This window comes from Mobula hypostoma, chromosome 1, assembly GCF_963921235.1.
Source record: "Mobula hypostoma chromosome 1, sMobHyp1.1, whole genome shotgun sequence".
Classification (NCBI taxonomy): domain Eukaryota; kingdom Metazoa; phylum Chordata; class Chondrichthyes; order Myliobatiformes; family Myliobatidae; genus Mobula; species Mobula hypostoma.
The window spans coordinates 227,169,065-227,188,916 of NC_086097.1; the positions used below are offsets into that span (position 1 = coordinate 227,169,065).

General features: G+C 41.9%; 1 protein-coding gene across 1 annotated transcript in view; it reads left to right on the forward strand.

The window, feature by feature from the left end:
* The window catches only part of LOC134349574 (paramyosin), a 674,039-nt gene that overhangs the window by 282,918 nt on the left and 371,269 nt on the right, over positions 1 to 19,852 (forward strand). The window contains exons 7-8 of the mRNA XM_063054149.1: positions 2,635 to 2,781; positions 5,974 to 6,141. Coding sequence (XP_062910219.1) covers positions 2,635 to 2,781; positions 5,974 to 6,141 — 315 coding nt within the window. The remainder of the gene's footprint in view (positions 1 to 2,634; positions 2,782 to 5,973; positions 6,142 to 19,852) is intronic.

The window sequence follows — 19,852 nt, forward strand, 5'->3', positions numbered from 1 at the left end:
TGAAGGAGTAATAGTATGTCTATCGGATATATATTTATTATATGGAGAAAAAGATTTTATCACAAAAATAAACACATCTCAATGACCTGATTTTTAGTAACTGAAATTATCTTTAAAATAGAATTGTTTGTGCTGCACTTATATGCAGTTAGTTGTCAGTGAATTAGAAAAATGTTTAAACTCTTCTAAGATGAGCCTGTTATTGCCCTAGAGCCTTCTCACATGTCCTTAAATAGATGTAATTGGTATAATTTTACCTTGGTTATTAATTGATTATGAAATATTGCCAGTGGAATATTTGGGCAGGGCTGGCTCTAATGAGGTTTCTTTCCAACCAATGCAAAAAAAAATCTGGAATGAAAACTGTAGTACACATAAATTTGTACTTAAAATTCCTGGACTTTTTGCATTGTGTTTTGTCGATTTTAGGCAAGTTGCATTCCAAGTTATGTGCAGCCTGATGGAAGATCCCTACCTGTTTTACAGTTTAGTCCAAACACTGGCTGTGACATGGAGGCAATTAGCATTTCATTCAAAGTTTTCTTGTTAAGATCAAAACTAAGCTACTTCTACCTTTTTAAAAATCAGTTATGGTTTAGTTCAAATGATAATATTTCATTCAAAAGAAAGTAATAAAACTTCTTACGTGTTCCCTTGAAGCACATATTTTGTATTATTCAGATTGTAAATAACATTAAATGATAGAATACCAGCAGTCTCTGGGTTATGCAATGGTTCCTTTCTGGGAATTGCCTGTAAACCAATTTTTCTCTAAGTCTGAAATTAACAGTGAGGGTCAATTCATATGAACATCTATTTGATATTTTCCCCTGTATATTTACAATGGTGCAGAATCAGTTTGTCCCACATCCAGTGGCTATCTTCCATGGCTTTGAGGTATCAATGGGTGTTCCGTTGTTTGATGAACTATTTTACAAGTGTCGCTGTGTACATACATCTATTGATGCTTCTGGACACATCTTCAGTGATGTTCCTGGAATCATTGGGTGTTTCGGGTCTTTCAACATCATACAACCTCCTCCAGGTGACACAGCCGGGGCTGATCAGACCCCAGCTTGTGTCCAGATGGCTAGCTACTTATGACTCCATGGCTCCCCTCTTTTGAGCCACAGCCATCTTGAGGCCCTCTCTGCCGCATTGGTGGTACTGCAGATGGCTCTCCTCTTCCTCTCTCCCTCGATGCCCAAAATGCTGAAGGCTCTAACTAAAGAACGGACTATGAATCCCCTACAATCAACCTCCACTGGGAGACATCTCGCCCTCCATCCAGCCTGCTGACAGTTGCTGACCAGTCCTGTGTACCTGGAGAGCTTCCTTTCAAAGGCCTCTTCCAAGCTATCTTCCCATGGGACTGTCACCTCCAGCAGCACCACTTGTTTAGTAGACTCAGACACTAGGACAATGTCTGGTCGCAGGGTGGTGGCTGCGATATGGTTGGGGAACTTCAGCTGCCGTTTGAGGTCCACCAACAGCTGCCAGTCCCTTGCAGAGGTCAGAATGCCTGCAGATGTTCTTTGGCAGGTACTGGCTGCTCCCCAGCTCTGACAAAGGCAATGGTCTGCTTGGAGGGTCAGGACTGCATCGCCCACTCAACTCCTGAGCTGACAGCTTCAGCGATGGTCTTCAGGACCTGATCATGCCTCCACCTGTATCGTCCCTCACCATGTGCCCTTGCGCAGCCGCTGAGGATGTGCTCCTGGGTTCCTCGCTTGGAGCACAGTGGGCATGCTGATAACTCTGCCTTGCCCCATGTGTGCAGGTTTTGTATTGTCATTTTCATTAGGAAATCTCTCCCGCTGCAAACAGCCAATGCATTCATAAAGATAATGTATTTGTTTGAGGTTACATGAAAACAATTTGTTTTGAAGATTGGCCATCTTTAGATTTAACTAGCTGCCATCCCTTGTTCTGAAGATGCTTACATTTCTGTAACTAATTTTTCTGTCTTGAAAATATTGTGGGGGAGTTTGCATAAACTTTGATTTCCATAAATCAGATCTTCTGTAATCTAGGGAGCCCGTGGGTACTGTATGGTCACACACACAAAATGCTGGAGGAACTCAGCAGGTCAGGCAGCGTCTATGGAAATGAATAAACAGTCGACATTTTTGGGCTGAGACCCTTTTTCAGGAAAAAGATGATGAAAAATTAGAGTAAGAAGATGGGAGGAGGGGAGGAAGAAGTACAAGGTAGTAGGTGATAAGGGAAACCAGAAGAGAGGGAGGGGAGAAGTAAAGAGTTGTGAGATTGACTGGTGAAAGAGATAAAGGACTAGAGGAGGGGGCATCTGATAGGAGAGGATAGAAGGTCATGGAAAAAAGGGAGGGAAGAGGAGCGCCAGAGGGAGGTGATGGGCAGGTAAGGAGATACGAGAGCGAGTGAAACATGAATAGGGAATGGTGAAGGAGAGGGGGTGCAATTCTGAAACTGTATGGTTAACACAATAAGTTTGTACAGGTACTTATGCTCAATAAGCCAAATGCCGTAAATTATTAATTTGGTTCAGTCATCCTGCTGGATAGGATCTACGTGCTTCATGTTTTTGAGTTGACAAGATTGTGTAAATATAACACTTGTAATTAAGCAGATCTTATTATCTAAAATTTCTTTTAGATCCAGCATCAGGAGATGCTGCTGAATCAACTACGTCAGAAGTATTTAACTGCAGTTAATGTAGTTGAAAACCAACAACGGATGATTCATTCTTTGGAACAGGATCTTCAAACTGCCATGCTTGCTGGAAAGGAAATGGCCACTGGGGTAAATTAATAACTTTTTTTATACAGGGGTTATAGCTTCTCTTTGTTACTGAGGGTAATGCCAAGCCAATAAATGCAATTTCATGTCATAACTCTAATTATATCAAAAATAATTGCATCAGGAAAAATTGGGCACAACAGATTTTGTAAAACTGTTTCCTTGAGTTCTATTTATTTAATTCTATTATCAAATCTTCAAAAACATAACATAAATTATACATTATGTTTTCTTATTTGACATTTAAAATTTCTTTGGAAAGTGATCTTCCAATTCTTGTGAATGGAAGATGTTTTAATGGGTTTAGATTTATTTGGGATGATGAGGGAGGAAGTGTTTTCTAGTTTTTTTTGATTTATGGTCCAAACTTGCTGCTTAGATATCCGATGTTAAGAATGGAAGAAGCAGGTTTAAAACAGATGGCTTATTGAGGCTGCTCTACTATTCAGTAAGACAAGGACTGTCATGTGGTTGCTCTTTTCCATCTGATTATCACCCCATCCCGCCACGCCTGATGTAGTGATGTTTAAAAGATTAAATCTGCTATATTTCAGACGAAACAAAAACTCCACGTGGACATGGCACTCACTTCAGTCTGTAGTACTTCTAAGCTTTTTATCTTAACACCAAATCTCTATTTTCTGGCTCTCAGTTTGGTCCAACTCTCCATATCACCTTTATCAGATTTCTGATCTACTTCCAACAAAAAAAGCTGAGAGAAATTTCATACAAGGTTACAAAATCTTGATAAGTTTGGATGGGATAAAACATCTAGAAAGAAATCATTCTCATTAGAGAAGGGGTCAAAGATTTAATGTCGCAAACACGAGGAAATCTGCAGATAGTCTCGGCCCAAAACATCAACTGTACCTCTTCTTAGAGATGCTGCCTGGCCTGCTGCGTTCACCAGCAACTTTAATGTGTGTGGCAAAGATTTAATGTGATTGACAAACAAACTAGGAATGGCATATGAAGAATCTTTTCATGCAGTTGGTGATTATTAGACCTAGGAGCAGAATTAGGCTATTTGGCCCATCAACTCTGCTCTATTGTAATTTGGAACCCATCGCTTCAAAGTGTGATTGATGCAGCTTCAATTGTGGTTTTCAATGAGGAATTAAATCAATATTCAAGAGTAAAATTTTGGTTTTGCTTCAAGAAAAGACGTGAGATTGACATTTACAAGCCTGCTTTGCCAGGAGTCAGCATGCTCTTAAAATGCCAAAGGTTTACCGAGCACTCTTATTAATGATTGATAAATCCACAATTTTAATAGGGCTGTGTGATAATTTGTAATTAATTAAATTTAAATAAATTCTTAATTAATTTGTGCTCTTCAAAAAAATATAACTTAAATTTGATTGTATTTTTCTGATTTTTTTCCTTCTTGTTTGCTTTACGTGGACAATTTGAAAGTTCATGGACAGAATATAGATGGCAAAAATGAACTGCACCTTCAGAAAATGCAGTTATACTTTCTGTTCATTTGTAATAATTAAATAAAATAGCAATTATCAAATAAATGTGATCAGTTTAACTTGTCATCAGTTTTGTCTGGATTATAGATAATAACATAATTTTCCCATCTCCCAAGTGTGCAAGCACAGGAATTATAGAAATGAAAAAATAAACAGCCATGTGCTCTTTTGCCCTTTCACTGCCGATTACAATCTCTATGTCTTAATTTTGTGGTATTGTGCATACTTTTATTGAAGTAGAATAATGAACACATTAGTGGAATTGTGTCTTAAGTTGCCATCATACAGCATCTATGGAAAGGAATAAACAGTCAACATTTTGGGCTGAGACCTTTCACCAGGATATAGAAGAAGGGGGGAAGAAGGCCACACAGTTACCTGTAAAAAAAATGCCATTCCTTTTTCTCAGTCTTTTGTCTCTGGTGCATCAGTTTCCAGAGTGAGGTTTCCTTTTTAGAAATTCAGAGATGTCCTCCTTCTTCAAAGAATTGGGATTCCCTTCCTCCACCATTGATGCTGCTCCTACTGCATCGCTTCCATTTCCCAGACATCCACACTCACCCCATCTTCTCGCTTAACAAGGAAGCTCCTCCTCCTTCCCTTTCTCCCATGGTCCATTCTTCTCTCCTATCACATTCCTTCTTCTTCAGCCCTTTACCTCTTCCACCTATCACTTCCTAGCTTCTCATTTCATTCCCCCTGCCCCAACAAGCTGACTTCGCCCATCACCTCCTAGCTTGTACTTCTTCTCCTCCCCCCACCTTCTTATTCTGGCTTCTTCCCCCTTCCTTTCCAGTCCTGAAGAAGGGTCTTGACTCAAACCATCAACAGTTTATTCCTTTCCACAGACACTGCCTGACCTGCTGAATTTCTCTAGCACTTTGTAGTTGTTACTCTGAATTTCCAGGATCTTCAGGATCTCTTGTGTATACTGTAGGTGTATAAATAACCTATTGATTTCATTCACACTGCAAGGAAAGTACAGTGTACTCCCCTCTTCCATGAGGTCAGAACAAGATATATTTGTTGATACTTATGGAATTTTGTCTGGTGATCAGTGGAGTTTGTATGTTCCATGAAAAGCAGACTGTTGAGATCTCACATTAGGGTTCTTTCATATACTTAATTTTTGTTTAAGTTTTGAGTACAATATTAGGCAATTCCACAAGTTAGTCACATCCTTGCCTCTCAGATGTAAGTGAAGGACTTGTTTTTATAATACCAATCCAGCAGCTTTTGAGTATATTCCTGTGCTTGCCTACAGATCTGCATTATCTCATAATTTGCTGTGAAGCAAAGTGAACTTTTGACCTCTACGTTGACAGTTTAGTACTATAACCAATTTACTGGCACACATTTAGAATGATTTACATTTGATGCACAATATTAACATGCATATATGCTGCTTTCCAAATATGAAACCTCTTTGTTAAAAGTCATATATAATAAATATATATGTTCAGCTAAAACTAATTATTGATTAAACTATGCCAAGATCTGAGTAAATCAGGGCTTAAATAGGGTACATGCCGGCAGAATGATTTGAACTTTACACTGTATTTTCATTTTTCTCTCTTTATTTGTGATCATTGACAAAGTTCTTGATATATTGCATGCAAAAATACCATTTTTTGCATCAGAGTTATCCCTTTGAGATCCATGTTAGCTTGTAAATTATTTTTATAGTGAAAGTTGGCTGTCATTTTTCTTCATATAGGTGGCTGAGTGTGAAGAAACCATTAAACATTTGGAAATAGAATTATCTTCATTACATTCAGCACAAGAATTGGACAATAAGACCATTACCCAAAAGAAGCAGGTTATTCATGAGCTACACCAAGAAAGCAATTCACTGAAGCAGAAATTGAAAGAAGCCCTTTGCAAGGTAAATTATATTTAGTGATTATTTATATTACTTTAGTTATATCTATATCCATGTTAAAATAAAATATAGCATGTGTTTTCCCTGATAACAAGGTTTACCTTCTTGTGCTGAAATTGTCCTATACCTTTCTGTGCCATCCTTTGTAATGGTTAACTTTTAATTCCACACTTCTTGCCGAGTTCTATTTTATTTTTATTTAATTAGTGATACAGCATGGGGTAGGCCTGACCCTTTGAGTCACACTGCCCCAGCAACCCTTGACAAACCTGATAAACTCTAACATAATCATGGGACAACTTACAATGACCAATTACCCTACCCAGTGTGTCTTTGGACTGTGGGAGGAAACTGGAGCACCCAAGGAAAACTCACACACTCTATGGAGAGGACATACAGAATCCTCACAGATGGCACCGGAATTGAACTCAAAACTCCAAACACATGCTAACTGCTATCAGGCTAGGCAGTTTAAATAGTTTGGCATGATGAGATGGCCAAAAGGCCTGTTTCTATGCTGTAATTTTCTATGACTTTATTAGCCAATGTGATTGAGAATCTCATAAGATCAGCTATTGTTTCTCTGCTACATCATGTACAGAAACTACAGTAAACCTTATTACACATACAAATGACATTTCCACCACAGAGTTACTGTGGTACAACAGGACCAAATCTGACAACAGACTGTTTCTGACAACAGACAACAAATCTGACTTTTTTTTTCCCCTGTAAAGAACTCAAAATATTTTCTGAACTGAAGTTTCTGCACGATTCCTCCTGGTCAGAAATTTATTATGGTCGAAAATTTGTGTTCACTGCTGATCTCTAGAAAATTCTGACCTTGTTCATCCACTGTTGTCACCAGCACTGGGTCATTTGTGACATTTACAGTTTTCAGGGAGCCTGGATGAAGGCCCATCCCAAAGCAGTTGAAATAACATTTCATAGGTAACACAACCTTATCTATTTGTCAAAATATAGCATATATTTCTGATATTTAGGTAAACATTAGAAGCTTTTAAAGACTATTCAAACTATTAAAATAATTTGTAAAGATTCATTTTTAAAAATGTGAGATCAACATGGTACTGGCAATGGCAACATTTTGCAAGCAGTTCACTAAACCAGTGGGTACAGTATACTTGTTTTGAGCTACTTCGAACAGTGAAATGTGAAGCATACAGAAATACTTAAATACAACCAAGCAATTAAAAAGGACTAACTAGAATAATGCTTAATAGTGAATCAGAATCAGGTTTAATGTAACTACTGTATATCATGAAATTTGTTGTTTTGCGCAGCAGTACATTGCAATACATAATAACAAAAACTATAAATTACAATAAGTTGTATACATATAAAAAGAAAATTAAATTAAATAAGTAGTGGAAAAAGAGAGGTAAAAATACTGAGGTAATGTTCATGGGTTCCATAAGATATAGGAGCAGAATTAGGCCATTTGACCCATTGAGTCTGCTCCACCATTCAATCATGGCTGAACCTTTTTCCCTCTCCTCAACCCCATTCCCCAGCCTTCTCCTCATAACCTTCATTGCCATGTCCAATCAAGAACCTATCAATCTCTGGCTTTTATACACCCAGCGGCCTGGCCTCCATAGCTGCCTGCGGTAACAAGTTCCACAAATTCATCACCCTCTGGCTAAAGAAATTTCTCCACATCTCTGTTTTAAATGGATGGCCCTCTATCCTGAGGCTGTGCCCTCTTGGCCTAGACTCCCCCCACCATGTGGAATGTCCTTTCCACATTGACTCTGTCTAGACCTTTCAATGTTTGAAATGTTTCAATGAGAACCCCCCCCCCATCCCTTTAAATTCCAGCGAGTACAGACCCAGAGCCATCAAACATTCCTCGTATGATAACCCTTTCATTCTGCTGCTGGACTCGTTCCTCATCCTTTCTTAGATAAGGAGCCAAAAACTGTTCACAATACTCAAGATGAGGCCTCACCAGTGCCTTATAAGGGCTCGGAATCACATCCTTGCACTTGTATTCAAGACCTCTTGAAATGAATGCTATCATTGCATTTGCCTTCCTCACCACTGACTCAACCTGCAAATTAACCTTTACAGTGTTCTGCACAAGGACTTCCAAATCCCTTTGCATCTCAGAGTTTTGGATTTTCTCCCCATTTAGAAAATAGTCTTCACATTTATTTCAACTACCAAAGTGTATGACCATGCATTTTCCAACATTGTATTTCATTTGCCACTTTCTTGCCCACTCTCCTAATCTGTCTAAGTCCTTCTGCAGCCTAGCTGTTTTCTCAACACTACCTGCCCCTCCACCAATCTTTGTATCATCTGCAAACTTGGCAACAAAGCCATCTATTCCATCATCTAGATAATTGATATACAGCATAAAAAGAAGCAATCCCAACACTGACCCCTGTTACTCCATAACCTCATCCTTAACAATTGACTCTAACATCTTCCCAACCACAGTCCTCTGGCACCATATCAGAGTCCAATGTTCTTTGAAACATCATTGCTAATGCTGCCATAATCTCTAACAGTACCTCTTTCAGAACCCTAGGGTACAGTTCTTCTCCCGTGTAATAGTAACTGCACTCACTTCTCTTCTATCATACACTACAACATCTGACACACTGCTAGAATCTTCAACAGTGAAGACTGATGCAAAATTCTTATTTAGTTCATCTGCCATCTCCTTGTCTCCCATTATTATTTCTCCGGCCTCTTTTTCTAGCGGTCTTATGGTCCTATATCCACTCTCATCTCTTCTTTTATTTTTCACATATTTGAAAAAGCTTCCTCTATCCACTTTGATATTGTTTGCGAGCTTACTTTCACATTTCATCTTTCCCCTTCTAAGGATTCTTTTAGTTGCTGTCTCTGGGTTTTAAAAAGCTTCACAATCCTCTATCTCCCCCTAATTTTTGCATTGTTGTATGTCCCCTCTTTTGTTCTTAGATTACCTTTGGCTTCCCTTGTCAGCCACAGTGGCACTATTTTGCCATTTGAGTATTTCTTTGTTTTTGGAGTACATCTTTCCTGCTCCTTCCTCATTTTTCCCAGAACCTCACAGCATTGCTGCCCTGCTGTCATCCCTGCCAGCAGCTCCTTCCAATTTATTTTGGCCATCTCCTCTCTTTTACCACTGTAATTTCCTTTACTCAGCAAAAATACTGCTACGTCAGACTTTACTTTCTCCCTATCAAATTCACTCTCTTGAGATCCATTACCAACCTGATTTTCCCAATCGACCTGCATGTTCAAATCTCCCATGACTATTATAACATTGCCCTTTTAATATGCCTTTTCTATTTCCTATTGTAATCTGTGGTCCACATTCCAGCTACTGTTGGGAGGCCTGTATATAACTGCCATCAGGGTCCATTTACCCTTGCAGTTTCTTAACTCAGCCCACAAGGATTCAACGTCTTCTGATCCTATGTCACATCTTTCCACTGATTTGATGTAATTTTTTACTAGCAGAGCCATGCCACCCCCTCTGCCTTCCTTCCTATCCTTCCAATACAACGTGTAACCTTGGACATTCAGTTCCCAAATACAACCATCCTTCATCTATGATTCAGTGATGGCCACAATATCATACCTGATGAACTGTAAGAGTGCAACAAGATCATCCACCTTATTTCATTGTCTATTCAGAAATCTTCTGGTGGAGGGGCAAATAAACTACTGTATTCCTGAAACTTTGAGTTTGTGTCTTCAGGCTGCTGTACCTCTTCCTTGATGGTAGCAATGAGAAGAGGGCATGACCTGGGTGATGGGGATCCTTAATGATGGATGCCACTCTTTTTGAGGTATCACTTTTTGAAGTGTTCTGGAGGCTGCGGAGGCGAGAGCTAATCTGGAATTGGCTGAGTTTACAACTTTCTGCAGCTTTTTCTGATCCTGTGCAGTGGCCCCTTGATACCAGATGGTGATGCAACCAGTTGAATGTTCTCCATGGTACATTTGTAGAAATTTGGCAGTGGCATACCAATTCTCCTCAAACTCCTAATGAAATATAGTCACTGTTGTGCCTTCTTAATAGTTGTATAAATGTGTTGGGCCCAGGATAAATCATCCAAAATGTTAACACACAGGAATTTGAAACTGGTCATCCTTTCCACTTCTGATCCCACAATGAGGACTTGTGTGTGTTCTCTCGTCATCCCCTTCCTGAAGTCCACAATCAATTCCTTGGTCTCACTGACACTGAGTGCACAGTTGTTTCTGTGACACCACTCAACCAGCTGATCTATCTCTCTCCTATACGACTCCTTGTTACCATCTGAAATGGTTGTGTCATTGGCAATTTTATAGATGCTGTTTGAACTGTGCCTAGCCACACAGTTGTGAAGTTTAAAGAAAGTAGAGCAGTGGGCTAAGCACACATCAGTGATGTGTATCTCTACTGATAGACAGCAAAGAGGATATGTCATTTTCTTTCCACACAGACTATGGTCACCTGGTGAGAAAGTCAAAGATCTAGTTGCAGAGAAGGGCACAGAGACCTAAATTTTGGAGCCTATTGATTTGAACTGAGGGTATGATTGTGTTGAATGCTGAACCTTATATATTCATGTAATGCATGTCAGTAAGCAGCAGCCTATTTTCTAGCTGAACCAAGGCCAAGTGGAGAGCCAGTGAGATTGCATTTGCTGTAGCCCTGTTGTGGCAATATCGAAATTGCTGTGGGTCTAGGTCCTTACCTCGGCAAGAATTGCTTCAAGCCATGACCAACCTTTCTGTTATGTGTGTTCTTTGTAAAGACAAACAGCGTGTATAGAAATATTTTATTTACAGATTTACCACAATGGCTTTTGCTCCAGTCCAAGCACGAGTGATGAGTTCACTTTCATCATTTCTAGTTCCGGGTGAACTACCCACATTACCCACTGGGAACTGAAGTATACATTAATTATGCATACACAAAGTAATACATCTTCTCCCTTTAATGAAAAACAAACAGTACTATGCCCCTATATACCTTCAAGAAATAATAATCCTTTGCAACAAATATATCTATATTCTGTAGCCAGTCTCCTTTTTCACTTGGCAGCTTTCAATCAGTCTCCGAGAAGATTTAATGATCCTTTTTGGTCTTCTGCATGTTTCACTGGTGTATTGCTTATATTTGGTGCATTGATATTTGTGTCTTTCAGAGAATTCTGATCAACAAGTTTATTCTTTACTTCTGCTGGCCCTTTGGAGTACTGACTGGTGATGTGTCACAGCTATGGGTTGGACCTTGTGATCATAGGTTCACACGGTTCCTTCTCATAGGTGCTTCTCATTCCATCTGGATCTAGTTGGAATGTAGAGCAACTTCCTCTTGTACATGTCTTTGCATGGATCATGTAGCAGAATCGTGATCTCGAATTTGTGCTTGATCTCCAGGCTTGGTAGGCTTTTCACAGTATTGTTGTGATAATATTTTTGTTTCTCTTTCCTTTTTACTTTAGCCAATTTAACCTTGTGTGCTCCTTTAACTGTGAACAGGTTTTCATGCACTGGAAGGTCAGTGCATATGCATCAACCCTTCATCGCTTGGGCTGGTGAAAGTTTATTCTGCAGTGGCACACTTCTGTAAATCATTAGACTTTTGTAGAAATCCTCTCGTCCATCTTCCGCTTTTTTCATGAGACCCTTCACAACTTTGACCGAACTCCCTGCTAGGCCATTAGATTTTGGTTGATATGGGCTTGAAGTTATATGTTGAAACCCCCAATCGTTGGCAAAGAATTTGAATTCACAGCTTGAAAATTGTGGACCATTGTCTAATACCACTTCACATAGAACTCCATGCCTATTACAAGGTGGGTGTTGATGGCAGACCCAAATGCAAGACACAGATACTGAAGTACTAGGAACAGACCAGGGTTATCGAGATAGCAAGGTGAGTAAGGAAGAAAGGACGTTGGACATTGACACAGGCCCTGGATGGGACTAGAATTCAGGGCCTGGGCTAGGACTTGGCCTAGAGACACGGGACCTGGACAGGGAACTTGGAATGAGAAGCCTGGACTAGGAACATGGAACTCCAGACCCAGAGCCTGGACAAGGACCCGGAACCTGGGTCTTGGTTGGGACTCGGAACCGGAACCCAGGTCTAGGCTAGGACTCAGGACTAGGATCTTGGCAAAGACAGGATGCGGCTACAGGACAGGACGAGGTACTCCAGCACAGGACGAGGAATCTCCAGCCCCGGGGTGGACGAGGAACTCCTGGGCTGGGCGAGGAATCGGAACTAGATGAGGACATGAAGCTCAGATTTGGACAGGGCTGGAACACAGCGCCTGGACTAGGTCTTGGAACACAGGAACACGGAGCCTTGGATATGGACTGGATGCTCAGAGCCTTGGATGTGGACTGGACAAGGTACTCCAGGGCAGGACGAGACTCTTGGACTAGGTTTGGCTCGGCTCTTGGACTCGGCTTGGTTAGGCTTTTGGGTATGGGGCCGGGATCCCTCCTTGGAGCGCAGGGCCGGGATGACTGCTGAGGACACTTGCCGAGGTAAACTGCCGAGGGCCTCCAGGACTGGACGAGAACATGAAGCCTTGACTTGGAGAGGACTGGAACATGGCACCTGGAACTTGGAACACAGGAACACAGAACACAGAGCCGGGACCCCTCCTTGGGAACGAGACTTAGGGCCAGGGCTTTACACAGAGTCAGGACCCCTCCTTGGGAACAGGACCTACGGCTGAGAGTCTTCTTTGACACGGACGCTAAACACGGGGACACAGAAATAGTTCCAAACTCAACGATAGATAGTTCCTTATCTTGGCGTGGCAAGGCTCCAGTCTCACTCTAGTGGTTGAACTTGATGGGGATGCAGGTGAGGCTTCAGAAGGAAGGGGAAGGGAACAGTCCAGCAGGGAATCCTTGGTTTGAGAGGTATTTATGTGCCATCCCAAAACGAGAATCAGGTGCCTCAATTAAGGCACCCAATGGAACAAGGAAAACAGGAAAACCCGGAATAAGGAACCGACAGACCCGACCGTGAACTAGAATGCGGACTTCATGGACCGGCCATGACAATGCCTCGCAAACACAGCTTTTAGGAAGGTGATGACCACTTTGCTGGATGCTGATTGGAGTGCTGCAGCCTCTGGGTAAATGGAAAAGTAGTCTGTTACAACATTGTAACTCCTCCCACTACATTCAAACAAATCTACTCCAACTTTGAAGTACGGCCTGGCTGGTACAGGGTATGTTGTCAGTGATTCTACTTGCTGCTTTGGTCTGTAGGTAGGACATATCTCACTTGAAGCAGTGGTCTGGCTGATGTTTTGGTTCATTCTTGGGCAGTACAAGGAGATGCTGCCTGGCCTGCTGCGTTCACCAGCAACTTTGATGTGTGTTGCTTGAATTTCCAGCATCTGCCGAATTCCTGTTGTTTACTCCTTGAGCACTTCGTTTACAATTTTCCTCACCAAGATGCCCTTCATGCATTTTCTGGAGCATTTTCTTGCGTAGCAACACTGAAATCACAAACCTATTCCCTTTGATGACTATATCTTCCACTACTGACAATTCAGCTCTGCATGCCCAGTAATCCTGAATACACATTGGACAGTTGTTCTTAATTGCTAGTTATCCTTTCTGTATTGCCTCTTTGAGTACTTTCATTGTTTCATCCGTCCCTTACTGCTGTCCTAAACTTCTCTGTTCTATTGGGAGATAGATAATCATGTCAACATATCTGCATATCTCTTTGTCTCTCTTTTCTTTCTTGTTGACTGCTTGTTGAGCAGCAAACATAAATTTTCCCTGTGTGTACATCTTTTTCACGTCATGTATTTGCAGCCTCATCAACATGTGCTGTATCCTCGTGGGAGTCATTTAGTGTCACGGTCCCGGCTGTTAATTCCCCATATTCTCCTAATTCCCTTTGATTGCAGCACACCTGATTCTCATCTAGACCTGCAGCATAAATATCCTGGCTTTGCATCCACTCTTCGCCAGATCATTCTTTCAGCCAGTGTGGTAATTCATGTTCTCGGCCGCTTAGGATTGTGTATTCTAAGTTTTACTTCAGTACCGAGGTTTACCTGTGTAACTCTGTCTCTCCGAGTCAAGATAAGTATTGCCTGCCGTTTGTCTTTCCATTTGCTACTCCGTGTCAAAATAAGTGTTGCCTGCCGCCTGTCTCCTGTTTGCCATTCAGCTCCAGCAATGCCCTGTGTCAAGAAAAGTTTAGCCTGCCTCCTGCCTTTCCGTTCACCCTCCTGTTTGCCGTTCAGCTCCTGCCATGCTCACACCCTTGCCTGCATCCTAACTCTATCTCCGTGCCGGTGTCCTGTATTTGGATTCGCCCGTCCTTTGCAGTATTTAGTGGTTTGCACATAATTGAGACCAGTGGTTTCTGGTCTGTCTCCACTTCAAAAGCTGTCCATGAATGTACTGATGGAACTTTCGCATGCATCTGTGCCGGCGAGAAGCTCTTTCTTTGCTTGTGCATAGTTGGCTTCTGCACTTGATGCATAGGCCACAGGTTGCCATGTGTCATCATGCTGCTGCAGTAGTACTGCTCCAAGGCCTTACCAGGACACATCAGCCGAGATCCTAGTACACCTTTCTGTATCATAAAACTTCAGCACAGACTCTTCAATTAGGACTCCTTTCAGCAAATGGAAACACTCTTCTTGAACGTGAGACCAAATCCACTCATTTTGCTGCTCAAGGAGTGACCTAGGTGGTGCTGACACCAGTAGACAGTTGAGGGATGAACTTAGCCAGGTGAGTCACCATCCCCAAGAAATGTCACATCTCTTCTTTGTTTTGGGGCCTCTCTGTGTCTTCAATGGCTGACGTCTTTCTTGGGTTAGGCTTCGTTCCTTCTTTTGATATGACTTCTCCAATGAAAGTCCCGACTGGTGGGAGGAGAGAGCAGCGCACCGCGCGTGCGCAGCCCTCTGGTGAAAAATGATATCATATTTGTTAAATAGGGGCTGTGGACAATTCTGATTTGATGGAGAGGTGAAAGCACAGAGGAACATCTGGAGAAATTTCTGGAACGCTTGTTCGCTGCTGTCGTTACTGCGTGGTCGGGAATCTTTCGGAAGGTAGGCCTCAAAATCCCCGGCTTAGCCTGCTGTTGGCGACCAAGGTTGAGGTCGAATCGTTCGGACAGAGATGGCGCTCAGTACTCGGTGTCGGAGAGCTGATCAGAGCTCGAAGTTTTCAGATGACTCAGCATCGGACTGCGGTCTGCATGGCAGGGAGAGTTCTTCCTTCTCCCGTCTGCATGAGATGTGGGACATTTGAGAGACTTTGAACTTTTACTGTGCTCATGGACTTCTTCATCAAGTTATGGTATTGTTGCACTCTTGTAACTATATGTCATAATTATGTGGTTTTGTCAGGTTTTCAGTCTTGATTTGTCTTGTGTTTCTGTGATATCATTCTGGAGGAACATTGTCTCATTTCTTCATGCATGCATTACTAAATGACAATAAAAGAGGATTGCATGACCTCATAATCTAATCTAAATCTAAGTCAATGAAATCACACTTGCTATGAAATTATATTTCTCTTAATTTCAAATTGACATTCTGTATCATGTCAAACACCTGTCACAGTCATGCATACTGTTCATCTTTAATTGATCTCCAGATGATTATGTCATTCATCATGGTCTGAACACCAAGTATGTCCTCAAAGATCATGTGAATGGTTTTATGGTAGAATTCTGGTGTGAACAACATTCCATATCGTACCTAAGAATGCCATATCTTCCCTTTGGTGTGTCAAAAGTACACTTGAACTTGCCTCATGCAGCTTCATCTGCCAAAACCCAGACGCCACGTTAAGTTTGCTAAATTAATTGACACCTGCAAACCAGGACATGATATCCTCATATATTGGCAATTAAAAATACTCTGTCTTGATGGCTTTATTGGGATCTCTTGGGTCTAGACATATTCACAATGCTCCATTTTTCTTTTGCCCAATGAACAATTTTCTGTGTGTCATTTATCCATTCTATGCATGCTAGTTCTTAGTTAAGTGTGTCTCTAAGTGCAAATGGATCTTTCCTGCTTGCATGGACAACAGAAGCTACTGTCTCAACTGTATGGATTCTGTGCATACCAGATAGACATCTGAGCCCCTCAAAGACATCTGCATGGTCTTCCATTATGAAGTGTGGTCATCTTCTGTCTGTGAAGCCACTACAAAAATTCTTTTCAACAGGTTGAGCTTTTCACATGCACTCAGACCTACTATTGGCTGTACTTTTTTTTACTACTATCAGTAGCTGTGTCTGTGCCAACCCAACCCAAGCAAGGCTGCAGGACCAGATGGTGTCAGTACCAGGGTGCTCAAAGCCTGTGCACCTCAGCTATGTGGAGAACTTTGCCATGTATTCAACATGAGCCTGAGGCTCCGGAGGGTTTGTACTGTGGAAGTCGTCCTGCCTCGTCCCTGTGCCGAAGACTCCACGCCCCAGTGGCCTCAATGACTACAGACCGGTGGCATTGACCTCCCACATCATGAAGACCCTGGAGAGACTTGTTCTGGAGCTGCTCCGGCCTATGGTCAGGCCACACTTAGATCCCCTCCAGTTCGCCTACCAGCCCCGACTAGGAGTTGAGGATGCCATCGTCTACCTGCTGAACCGTGTCTACACCCACCTGGACAAGCCAGTGAGCACTATGAGGGTCATGTTTTTTGACTTCTCCAGTGCATTCAACACTATCCGCCCTGCTCTGCTGGGGGAGAAGCTGACAGCGATGCAGGTGGATGCTTCCCTGGTATCACGGATTCTCGATTACCTAACTGGCAGACCACAGTACGTGTGCTTGTAACACTGTGTGTCCAACAGAGTGATCAGCAGCACTGGAGCTCCACAGGGGACTGTCTTGTCTCCCTTTCTCTTCACCATTTACACCTCGGACTTCAACTACTGCACAGAGTCTTGTCATCTTCAGAAGTTTTCGGATGACTCTGCCATAGTTGGATGCATCAGCAAGGGAGATGAGGTTGAGTACAGGGCTACAGTAGGAAACTTTGTCACATGGTGTGAGCAGAATTATCTGCAGCTTAATGTGAAGAAGTCTAAGGAGCTGGTGGTAGACCTGAGGAGAGCTAAGGTACCAGTGACCCCTGTTTCCATCCAGGGGGTCAGTGTGGACATGGTGGAGGATTACAAATACCTGGGGATACGAATTGACAATAAACTGGACTGATCTAAGAACACTGAGGCTATCTACAAGAAGGGTCAGAGCCGTCTCTATTTCCTGAGGTCCTTTAACATCTGCTGGACGATGCTTAAGATGTTCTACGAGTCTGTGGTGGCCAGTGCGATCATGTTTGCTGTTGTGTGCTCTGGCAGCAGGCTGAGAGTAGCAGACACCAACAGAATCAACAAACTCATCCGTAAGGCCAGTGATATTGTGGGGATGGAACTGGACTCTCTCATGGTGGTGTCTGAAAAGAGGATGCTGTCCAAGTTGCATGCCATCTTTGTCAATGTCTCCCATCCACTACATAATGTACTGGGTGGGCACAGGAGTACATTCAGCCAGAGACTCATTCCTCTGAGATGCAGCACAGAGTGTCATAGGAAGTCATTCCTGTCTGTGGCCATCAAACTTTACAAATCCTCCCTTGGAGGGTCAGACACCGTGAGCCGATAGGCTGGTCCTGGACTTATTTCATAATTTACTGGCATAATTTACATATTACTATTTAACTATTTATTACTATTTTTCTATTACTATTCTATTACTATTTATCATTTCTATGACTATTACTATTTACTAATAGAAGTATTACTATTACTATTTCTATTACTATTTATTATTTATGGTGCAACTGTAACGAAAACCAATTTCCCCCGGGATCAATGAAGTATGACTATGACTATGACTTTTTGTGCTGCCCTTATGCTTGAAGGTCACTGTACAGCCTCACAGCCTCCTTTTACTGGAATGTACTCTCAAGTATAGCCAGTTACTTTTACATTCACTGGGCAAAACTTGCTCTTTACTTAGAGCATCTTGTAATCATCCACGGATAACGGATTTACCTGGGCTCCAGTGTCAAGCTTGAATAGAATTACTGAATCATTCACAGTCATTGAAACAATCCATTCTGTTTTACCAACACCAGCAGTCGGCAGAGAATCTACAAAGACTTCTTCCACTTCCTAAGCAACCAGATGCACCTTTCACTTGGCAGCCCCACTTTTGCAGCACTTTCCAAAATGATTCTTCTTCCCACTATTATTGCAAGACTTTTCATAAGCAGGAGACGTCTTTGGGATGTGCTGCATTTGCTGTTTGAGCCTTCCTTTTTGCTTTGGTGTTGCTTTGGGAAACTCCTTGTGCTTTGCCCTCTGTTTTCACAGCATGCACAGTTCCAGGTGAACTACCTGCATTTCAGTGCCTGCCTGAGCACAACTCATAAATGTAAGAATCAAGAAGTATGCATACCAATTTATGCATTGGCCATCACAGCTATCATTCTGCATCAAAATTAATTCAAATATTCATCTTGAATCAGAAGTGGAAGACCAGAGCAAAATTACAAAGATGCTGTTATATGAGTCTAGCTTTAGAATATTATATAAAAAAAAATCATAGTAGCTGACCACAATTCAAAGATCTATGCATTTATGCAAGAATGTTAAAGCTGCTAATAATGTCCTGGGTAACTATCGGCAATTTTTTGTTCAATACTTTATACTTTATTGTCGCCAAACAATTAATACTAGAGCGTACAATCGTCACAGCAATATTTGATTCTGCGCTTCACACTCCCTGGAGTACAAATCGATAGTAAATACTAAAGATTTAAATTATAAATCACAAATAGAAAATAGAAAAGGGAAAGTAAGGTAGTGCAAAATAACCGAGAGGCAGGTCCGGGTATTTGGAGGGTATGGCCCAGATCCAGGTCAGGATCCGTTCAGCAGTCTTATCACAATTAGAAAGTTACATGTATACAGGTGTCCCCCGCTTTTCGAACGTTCACTTTATGAAACCTCACTGTTACGAAAGACCTACATTAGTACCCTGTTTTCGCTTTCAGAAGGTGTTTTCACTGTTACGAAAAAAAAATTCAGCGCACGATAAAAGGCAGCACGCCCCGAGCAGCCGCTCTCTCTTGTATTTGGAACTGCTTTGCTTTAACATGTGCCTGTGAGCAGCCGTTTACAAGATGCGTTCTATGGTATCGGAAAAGCTTGAGAGTGCTCGTAAGGGTGTTACACTTACGGTAAAACTAGACATAATTAAGTGTTTTGATCGTGGTGAACGAAGTAAGGACAACGTGAGTTTGGCTTGTGGAAGATGACGAACATGATGTTGAAGAGGTTTTGGCATCCCATCACCAAGAACTGACAGATGAAGAGCTGATGCAATTGGAAGAAAAAAGGATAACAATCAAAACCGAATGAGTAATGATAAAGTACGACTTTAATTTTGAAAGGGTACGTCAGTTTAGGGGATATTTGCAGGATGGTTTGAGTCCTTATTAAAGAACTGTGTGATAGAAAAATGCGCGAGGCTGAGCAGTCAAGCAAGCCTTCCACATCAGCCACAGCAGACGACGAACCTCGACCTTCAACATCGAGGCGGGCAGTCATAGGAGAAGATGAGCTGCCTGCTCTAATGGAAACAGGCGACGAGATGACACCCGAGTGTCCCACCACCCCAACCCCCAGGCCCTGGAGAGAGTGTTCTTGCCAACAGCGCTTGCATGAGAT